This window comes from Zingiber officinale, chromosome 4A, assembly GCF_018446385.1.
Source record: "Zingiber officinale cultivar Zhangliang chromosome 4A, Zo_v1.1, whole genome shotgun sequence".
Taxonomy (NCBI): Eukaryota; Viridiplantae; Streptophyta; class Magnoliopsida; order Zingiberales; family Zingiberaceae; genus Zingiber; species Zingiber officinale.
The window spans coordinates 7,708,335-7,718,712 of record NC_055992.1 but is presented as its reverse complement, the minus strand read 5'-3'; the positions used below and the strand labels follow the sequence as shown (position 1 = coordinate 7,718,712).

The 10,378-nt window shown below is 48.4% G+C and overlaps 1 protein-coding gene across 1 annotated transcript; it reads right to left on the bottom strand.

Moving 5' to 3' along the window:
• Positions 1–420: 420 nt before the first annotated feature.
• On the bottom strand, positions 421–1,872 carry LOC121972210 (cytochrome P450 81Q32-like). Its single transcript, XM_042523905.1, has one exon. The coding sequence runs from the start codon at positions 1,870–1,872 to the stop codon at positions 421–423; it is 1,452 nt and encodes a 483-aa protein (XP_042379839.1).
• Positions 1,873–10,378: the final 8,506 nt, after the last annotated feature.

Genomic DNA, 10,378 nt, shown 5'->3' with positions numbered 1-10,378 from the left:
GTACGTTGTACATGCTTGATGACTCGTGTATTACTTTTAAATTATACTCAGGCAATTGACATGCGTTCTCTGTTGTACAACATTTATCCAACATCAAATGAGATAAATAATTGCCACTGCGTTGCATTTGTGTTCAAGACCTGGGAATTTCGTATCCATTATGGATGGACCTTTCGTGTTCTATCACCCAACAAAGTAATTCACTAGAACATTGACTGAACGTCAAAGATAACAAGACTTACATTTTTTTTTTTTTTGTTTTTAAACTACAACGCACTGATTTATTAAAACTATATCAAGCAGTATTGCGCTAATTTTGAAAATAGTCTTTTGTAAAAAAATAAAATAAGCCCTCGTAGGATAGATCCTTTCCCAAATTCTTGTATAGCGAGAGCTTCATGCAACTGTCTTCCCAGGTCCTTATAGTTGTGCCAAGAGATCGACCATGGCGTCGCGTGGCTTGCACAGGGCCAGCAACGGAGTGGCCGATGGTACGGTAAAACCCGGCTCTTCTGTCAGATCCACCTCTTCCTCCCCGACCCTCTTCCACTCGAAGCACTGCACCAGCGACGCCAGCACCAGCCCGATGGAACTCAACGCCATGGCTTCCCCCGGGCAGCGCCGCCTCCCGCATCCGAACGGCACGTACTTGTGCCCCTTCCCATCCCCCTCCCTCTCGAACCGCTCCGGCTTGAACTGCCTCGGCTCCTCCCACAGCTCCGGGTCCCGGTGCAACTTGTGCGCGTTCACGATCAGCATCGTGCCGCGCGGCACGGCGACGCCGCCCACCTCGCAGTCCGCCACAGACTCCCTTGGCACCAGCAGCGGCCCGGGCGGGTACAGCCGCAGGGTCTCCTTGATGACGTTGGTGACGCAGCGGAGGCTCGGGAGGTCGGAGGGGTCCACGAGACGGCCGTGGCCGACGTGGGCTTCGATTTCGCCGTGGAGCTTCTGGAGGAGGTGGGGGTGGTTGAGGAGCAGCGCCATTGCCCATTCCAAGGTCGTGGTGGTCGTATCAGTTCCGGCTAAAATCATGTTCTGCACCATTCCTTTGATGGTTGTGTCAGTATAGCGTGGATCGTCAAGCATCATGTCCATCATGCTCTGCTTTCGATCCCCTTCCGCCGCTCGCTCTCCGCGCTTCTCATCCACCATCCCCTGCAGCTGGGCGTCCAACTCCTTCTCCAACCTCTGCATCTGCCGCCTCGTCCCCATCCAACTCAGCCACGGCAGTAACTCCTCCGGGCTCACCACCGTGCTCATTTGGAACGCTTCGTCTATCATTCTCACTAACTCATTCCCCTCGCCCTTCTGCCTCCTCCCAATTATCATTTCCATCAAAGTGTCCAATACCACCTCCTTCATCCTCCACCTCCAATCCACCTGCTGGAACCCTTCGCCTTCGCCACCGCCGCGAAAGAGGCTCCGGAGGAGGACGCAGAGTCTGTTGGAGAGGAGCTGGCTGAAGGCCTGTAGGTGGGCGGGGGAGAAAATGTGGAGTGCGGCGAAACGGCGGAGGTTGATCCACTCGGGGCCGTAGGGGAGGGTGGTCATGGTTGTGCAGTTGTAATTTAAGTGGATGCCGGAGAGGAGCATGGGGCGGTTGGTGAAATTGAGGTCGAGGTAGGTGAAACACTGTCGGACGGCGGCGGATGAGGAGACAACGAGGGTGCGGCGCGAGCCGAAGTAGAGGAGGAGCGGGGAGGGGCCATAGCGGTCGCTGAGGCAGGCCAGAGCATGGTGCAGGTACCGGTGACGGATAAGCAGATAGAGGTGGCCGACGACCGGGAGGCGGACGGGGTAGTGGTGAACGGAGAAGATGAGCAGGCTAACAGAGAAGATGAGCAAACCCCACAACACCGCCTGAAACATCTTGCTTTCTTACTTTCAACCGAAATCTCCTACGCTTAATTGGCTTAAGATGTATCGTATTTTAACCATGAACAACATTATCGAATGATTCAGGGATGGAGAATTTGACGTGAACGTGGTGATTATCTGCAACGCCTTTAACGTGCAAATGCATTAATACATGTTTTTTTTAATGAATCTGTAGCGTGTTAAAATATTTGAACTCGTAATACACTGCCAAAAAAAAAGTTGGGTAAACAACGGAATGCGACGTACAGAAGAACGGATGGGATGGGATATGATGCGATGCGAGCGTGAAGCATGCCTGAGCGTGTCCCACAATCTCAATGTGCTTTCCATGGATTCATGTATTCATTGGGCTAACGTTTCTATTTTATTAACAATTAGTACTCATATTTATTTTAAGGGAAAGTTTACATCCACTCCACATTAATAGATAAAATTTTATATGCAATTTCCACTAATACAAATTTTTATTTTCACTCCTTAATCCAATAAATTTATTTAATTATTCATGATATTTTTTATATAAAAGATTTAAAAATAAATATAATTTTTCTTAAATTCAGTACAGAATATAATATATTTTCTATCAAATTTAGTACAATTCTTTTTTCCGCCTTAATTGGATAGAAAATATACTAGATTTTTCTTTAAATGATACTCAATTTGATGAAAAATATACTAAATTTTCTATAAATGATGCTGCATTTAGGAGAAATTATATTAAGCAGGAAAAAAGTCATATTCAATTTAATAAAAAATATACTCAATTCTAATTTAAAGTGCTAAATTTAATAGAAATTATACTCATTTTTAGACTATTTGTACCTAAAAAATATGAGGGGCATTTTGATAGAAAATATACTTAATTCTAATATAAAGTGCTACCTTTATGAAAAATTATAAAATGCTGACTAATCCCGTTCGGAAGCTGAGTCGGATGAAGGCGGACCTTGATGTACTGGAGGTTGACGGAAAGTCGCCGCGGAGTCCGATCTACATGACACCCTCATGAAGAGTTCGCATGTGCTGATGACGGAGGATGATCTGGTCCAACTTGTTATCCTATCCTTTGACTGCCTCGTCAGTTAGGACTCTGACCACAACCCTGCAAGCTTGACTTCTGACCTCCACGGGGGCTAGATTTCTGACCTCCACGTAAGCTTGAATTCTGACCACCACGTAAGCTTGACTTCTGACCTCCACGTAAGCTTGACTTCTGACCTCCACATAAGCTTGAATTCTGACCTCCACATAAGCTTAACTCCTGACCATCCTGTGGTCTTGACTCCTAACCACATCATCTTACTGACCCCACAATCATGCACTGTATCACAAGCCTCTCCCTCAAGTCTAGTCGAAGGAGGCTCTAGTCCGACTGACTAGACCCCAGTCTCTTTGTTACCCGACCTGGTTCTTTCATCCTCTGCCGACCTGTTTTCCATCTATCTTCTTCATAATTTCTCGCAACCCTAGGAGATAAACTGGATGGTTCTGTGTGTATATTGATTCCTCAACTTCCGAGCCTACTCTTCTCCTATAAATGTTACACTGTTTTTCAAGCATCCACCCAAGTTCCGAGAAAATCCCTTCACCTTCTTCTTCCTTATAAAAGGTCCGAGCATACCCTTCTCCTCTCTGCCTCAAGCTATCCTCATGTTAATAAAGCATCAAGCCTCCATGGAACCTGCAACAAAGTCCAATGAACTTGCTTCTGTGCTTTAGCAAATTGCCCATCTGACAGAGTTATTGGCTCAAAAAGAGGAAGCCTTGCTGGAGATGACGGCGAGCAAAGATCTTCAAGTACCCCTTACTCATGAAATGAAAAACCTCTGGCTGGCCGCCAAATCCAGAACCCGGGCCGAAATTGCTCTCAAGCTTAAAGCACAATCAGACTTCCAGAGCCAAGTTCACTATATTATCTATTTAAAGATGAAACATGAGGACGAGGTGGCTCTCCTGAAAGAGGAGGGATGGATCAAAGATGAGACTATTGGGCAACTGAAGCGCGCCATCAATCTTATTAAGGAAGATCTAACTAGAGCTCAAGCTCATCTGGCTAGGAAGGATCAAGCCTTTGGATTTGGTAGCAATGTAAACCCTTAAAAAATGTACCCCTGTTAACGGAATAAAACCTGTTTCTTGAACTCCACTTGGGGTGTAGCCCCATACCCTCTTTCTTGGGTATCATTATGTTTCTATAAAACACCTGCGTTTCTCTAATATTTCTAGCAAAAATAACAAAAATAATTAGGATAACTGCTTACCCCATCATCCTCTTACCTCATAACCGATGATTCCTAGTCAGGAGCAACTGAGACACTTGAGAATATGCCTGCGAAATTTCATAATTAGCAGAAACCCTAGAAATATGGCTTACTGACCAGTCAGGCCCAAGAGCTTGGCTCGTTGTATTTTGCTTCGGCGGATATAAGGAGTGTTGTCCGAGAGTAGAAGTCGTTAGGCGTGAGAGCTCAGCTCACTTATAACTCGCACTGGCGCGAGAGTTTGGGACAACCGACCGGGAAGGTCGTTGGGCGTGAGAGCCTTGCTCACTTATAACTCGCACTAGGGCGAGAGTCTGGGACAACTGACCGGGAAGGTCGTTGGGTGTTAGAGCCTTGCTCACTTATAACTCGCGCTGGGGCGAGAGTCTGGGACAACCAACCGGGAAGGTCGTTGGGCGTGAGAGCCTTGCTCACTTATAACTCGCGCTGGGGAGAGAGTCTGGGACAACTGATCAGGAAGGTCGTTGGGCGTGAGAGTCATGCTCACTTATAACTCGCGCTGGGGCGAGAGTTTGGGACAACCGACCGAGAAGGTCGTTGGGCGTAAGAGTCATGCTCACTTATAACTCGCACTGGGGCGATAGTCTGGGACAACCGACCGGGAAGATCGTTGGGCGTGAGAGTCATGCTCACTTATAACTCGAGCTGGGGCGAGAGTCTGGGACAACCGACCGGGAAGGTCGTTGGGCGTGAGAGCCATGCTCACTTATAACTTGCACTAGTGCGAGAGTCTGGGACAACCGACCAGGAAGGTCGTTGGGCGTGAGAGCCATGCTCACTTATAACTTGCACTAGTGCGAGAGTCTGGGACAACCGACAGGGAAGGTCATTGGGCGTGAGAGCCTTGCTCACTTATAACTCGCGCTGGGGCGAGAGTCTGGGACAACCGACCGGGAACGTCATTGGGCGTGAGAGTCATGCTCACTTATAACTCGCACTGGGGCGAGAGTCTGAGACAACCGACCGGGAAGATCATTGGGCGTGAGAGTCATGCTCAGTTATAACTCGCATTGGGGTGAGAGTTTGGGACAACCTACTGGGAAGGTCGTTGGGTGTGAGAACCTTACTCACTTATAACTGATGCTGGGGCGAGAGTCTGGGACAACCGACTGGGAAGGTCGTTGGGCGTGAGAGCCATGCTCACTTATAACTCGCGTTGGGGCGAGAGTCTGGGACAACCGACCGGGAAGGTCATTGGGCGTAAGAGTCATGCTCACTTATAACTCGCACTGGGGTGAGAGTCTGGGACAACCTATCGGGAAGGTCACTGGGCGTGAGAGCCATGCTCACTTATAACTCGCACTGGGGCGAGAGTTTGGGAGAACCGACCGGGAAGGTCGTTGGGCGTGAGAGCCATGCTCACTTATAACTCGCGTTGGGGCAAGAGTCTGGGACAACCGACCGGGAAGGTCGTTGGGCGTGATAGTCTTGCTCACTTATAACTCGAGCTGGTGCGAGAGTCTGGGACAACCAACCGGGAAGGTCGTGGGGCGTGAGAGTCATGCTCACTTATAACTCACACTGGGTCGAGAGTCTGGGACAACCGACCGGGAAGGTCGTTAGGCGTGAGAGCCATGCTCATTTATAACTCGTACTGGGGCGAGAGTTTAGGACAACTGACCAGGAAGGTCGTTGGGCGTGAGATTCTTGCTCACTTATAACTCGTGCTGGGGCGAGAGCCTAGGACAACCGACCGGGAAGGTCGTTGGGCGTGAGAGACTTGCTCACTTATAACTCGCGCTGGGGCGAGAGTCTGGGACAACCGACCGGGAAGGTCGTTGGGCGTGAGAGTCATGCTCACTTATAAGTCACACTGGGGCGAGAGTCTGGGACAACCGACCGGAAAGGTCGTTGGGCGTGAGAGCCATGCTCACTTATAACTCGCGCTGGGGCGAGAGTCTGGGACACCTGACCGGGACTTCTTAAAGAAGCCCGTTTGGGAACAGATGTTGCCGACCTGGGGATTAGTTCCCGACCAGGGATTGCTTGAAGGGACCGCTTTAACCTCATCTGCAGTCAAGAGATATACAGTATTAGACGTACTATGAAGATAAAATATATTAAAATCTTACTCAGCCTTCGGGAAAAGGATTTCTTGTAGCCTTGCAACATTCAAATTTATTTCCCGCCAATTTCTTCGCCGCTTCCCGAGAAGATCGCGTGGCAGACGTTTCCATACACCCGCTTCATCTCATGATTTCCTTATCCCGTCCATCATTAATACGCTTCCTAGGGGGGTGACACCTGTCCCACGCCTTTATTGCTTAGCCTTATGATGTCGCCGACTCCACTCCTTTTTGTATACGACTTCCCATAAGAGCATGTCGTTCTGTGATCGGACGGCATTGGGCATTTTACCCAAAAATATACTCGACTCATCTTTCAATATTCCCTAGGAAAACCCCCTTTATAAACCCTAAAGGTAGTCCGCCGTCGTTTCCTTGAGCTTTTCGACTACCTTTGCCCCCTCGCTGCTTTGCTATCTCTGGTGCCTTAGCCTTCCCCTTCTCGACTCCTCAGGCCTGGTGCTCTTCCCCTTTTCGACTGACCTCTTCTTCAACCTTCCTCACCTTGATAATGGCGGACGGTAAGGCCTCCTTTTGATATTCGTACTACATTTCTGACATAGACGCCCATGACCTGTCCGTGATCCATTCTAACCTGAGACTTAGCAATGATTACGAACTTCGAGTCCCCACACCTAACAAACATCCCTCATCCCCTCTTGAAGGCTTCATGACTGTTTTCAAGGATCAGCTTCTGGGAGGCCTTCGTTTTCCCATACATCCCTTCATCTCCTCCCTGAGCCAATACTTTGGTATCTGTCCTTCTCAATTTGCTCCCAACTTCTTCAGAGCTATATGTGGCACCATCATTCTGTGTCGCATATATCAAATCCCCTTAATCGCTCAGCTATTTCATTATTTTTACTACATCAAACGATCGGAACCAGGGGTATTCATGGTGCAAGCTAGACCTGGTTATAAGTTCTTTTCTGACATGCTCTCTTCCAACAAAGGTTGGAAATCTCGTTTTTTCTTTATGAGATTACCTGAACCTTTGGTCGAGCCGACCCAATGGCTCTCTGACATTCCTTCTAATCTCCCTGTACACCAACATCAGTCCTCCTGTGACACCGCTTCAGAAAAACTACAAGGCGTGAGCGTTAGCTTGTCTATAATACTACTGGAAGACTTTTTTGTATTCTTTCGGGCTCAACCCAGTTCCTGCAGAGATAGGGGCTCCCTTGGGTAAGACCCCGTTTTCCTTCTTGCTATTCTTCGCTAACTGAGGTATCTCTCTTTCACTTTGCAGAGGTTGTCATGCTCCGGGCTTATTTCTCAAATATAAAACACCAATCTCTCGCCGTTTTGAAAGCCCTGAGTGTGGAGCTTAAACAGGGCTTAGCGCCTTCCTAACAGTCTGCCCCTCTTGCGCCAGCCTAGGTAGAAGCTCCCCCCACTCTTCCTTCAGATATTGCTTCAAGGGAAGACCTGGCCACATTAGAACAGGCCGAGGAGGAGTGAGCTGCTTCTCCCCCTCTCGCCAAACGATTACGCCTTCAGCGCAAAAGGAAGAAGGTTATTCCTGCGATTCAGGAGTCTCCTCTGCCTCTTCCTTCAGGCCAGCGTTCATCCACAACCTCTCAATATTCAGCGGCCAAGGTTGTTACTCCCGACCGGGAGATTGCTCTGGGACCAGAGGTTCCCACCCTGTCACTTAGAATATCAACCCCGACACCCAGTCGGGCTCTAACTCCCGAATATTCCTCTTTTCCCGCTTAGGCCTTCTCTCCCGGGCAGATCCCTCTTCCTGTGATGGACCAACGTGGGAGCTCTGCAACTTTATCCACCTCGCTTCCTACAGCCGCTCCGGCCTCTACTTCTCGATTTCGGGGGAAAATCCCCAAGAAGTATGCCTTCACCACCTCTTGGCGCCTGCCTTCTTCCACTGAGCCCGATGCCGCTGAAGAAGCTGCCGAAGAGGCTCCTCCCACTATTGGCTTGGTTCAGCTGCAGGGCGAGTTAGTTGCGTCCTGGCGGTCATGCAATCGAAAATTTTGGAACAATTTGCCGATGGAAGGGATGGACCAAGCTTCTCGCCAGATAGTTTCTGTGAGTTTTTTTATCAAGGCTTCTCTGTTGGAATCTCTTATAATCCTTTCTTCTGTATCTAATGCAGGCCTGTTCTGCCAGCCTGAGTGCAATTCAATACGCCGCCAGCTTGCAGAGGGAGAATGAAGTGTTGAAGGCTCGTTTTCAGGAGTTGGAGCTGCCTCTTACTTCGCACGATCCACTCAACCCAACGCCTGGTGATCTGGCAGGGTATCTTCGATTAATTGGGGAGTCTGCAGAGTCTGCCCAGAACATCTCCCACTCAGCTTTTGACAAAATAAGGACCTTGGAGGCGTCTCTGAAGACCAGCGAGTCCAAACTGGCTTCTGAGGGGGAGCGACGTCGCTCGCTAGTGGTTGAATTGGATGAGAAGGACGCCCGGTTGACCACCCTATCCTCCGATCTGAAGAGTCTGCAAGAAACCCAAGAGACTCTTCAGAAAAGTTTAACAAATGTTCAGGGTCAACTAACTTCTAGTGTCGACCGGGAGAAGGCCATCCAAAGTCGCTGGGAGGCCAACCAAGCAACACTCAAATCACTATAGGCCGATCTTTTGAAGGCTCAGGAGAACGCTTCCCAGAGTCAAAAAGATTTGGCTATGGCCCAAGCCGATGCTGAGAAGACCTGGGCAAAGCTGGCGGATTATCAGGCGGGAGAAGCTGGTCGTCTAAGAGCATACAGGCTATCCTATGCCACATCTCCTTTCTTCTTGAGGAAGATTGGAGGTTTGATGAACCTTATGCTATGTAGCGGAGCAGCCGGTGGGGCTTGTTAAATGTTTGAGCAGGGTCTACTTCACTCCGCCCCTTCGAAAAACTTCCTGGACACTGCTCGCTTGATGAACGAGCTCCCTGTCGAGTCGTATCCTACCTTCAAGGACGATGACGACCTCTTTCTCCTCCCCGAGCCCCCTACTGAAGATGAACCCTGATGTGGCCATGTATGCTGACCTTTGTTTGTGGCAGTGCAGCTAAAAGATTGTCAAAGATTTTATATTTCCCAACTTATTGTTATATAAGACTCTTTAACCTTTTTATGCTATGTTATGATATGACTATTTGTTACTGATTTTCTCTTAGCTCGTTAGTTTCTTATTATCTAGTATGTTTCCTGATCGGTATGAATGTGTCCCGACTATAACATGGTTTAAGTTTTAACTAGCCCTGGTCGGGGTGCCCTTTTTTACTATGACCTGTTTACCTTGCCTTTTTCTGCTGACCGCCTTGGCTCAACTTGGCTTAGCAAATCACCCTGGTCTGCGTTTTCTATCCCGACCTATTTAACTTACCTTTTTCTGCTGACCGCCCTGACTTAGCCCCACACCCCGGTCTATTCTTTCCACCTTAATCCAATACCAGATAATACCAGAGCAGGAAAGTGAAGGTTAAGACCAGATCGGGAAAGCGAGGATTAAAAGTTCATAAGACACTTATAACTATTGCGTCTTTTTTCGAAATCTATCTTCTCGTACATCGCACCGACACTTTTCCAGATATACCCTTGGGCGTTATTTTCAAAGAAGATCCATCGGCCCTCTTTGCTCCCGCCAATTATTGTGGACCGGTGGATGATACCTAACTAAATTGCCCTTCCTCCTAGCGACTATAAATACTTTCCCCTCACTTCTACCTGCCACCTTTTCCTCGACTTCTTCTTTTTCTCTCCTGCATTCATCGCTGCGCTTAAACCTCTATTTTGGTTTAGTAGCTTCTTGCTTGCTTTCTTCTCCTTCTGTTTCTTTTCACATGGCATCCTCCTCTCATCTGTCTTCTCTGGCGGCGATATATTTTCCTGGCTCATCCACTTTTGATGAACTAGACTGGGATGATATGCAATATACTTACGGAGTTGCAGATAACGCACATGTGATCATCCCCACCGGAGTGCACCAATTTTTCGCTCCTCCCGACGACTATTGCACCTTCTTTAAAGAACAATTTATGGCCGACCTTTGTCTTCCTCTTCACCCCTTTTTTCTGACGTGTGCTGCCACTTCAAAATTCCCCTGGGCCAACTAACGCTGAATTCTATAAGGCTCCTCTGTGGATTTGTAATAGTCTGCGACGTATACGAGCTATCTTGGTCTGCCCCTTTGTTCCA

Excerpts from the sequence above, each read along its gene's own strand:
- LOC121972210 (XM_042523905.1), bottom strand. The coding sequence starts at position 1,872 with ATGTTTCAGGCGGTGTTGTGGGGTTTGCTCATCTTCTCTGTTAGCCTG.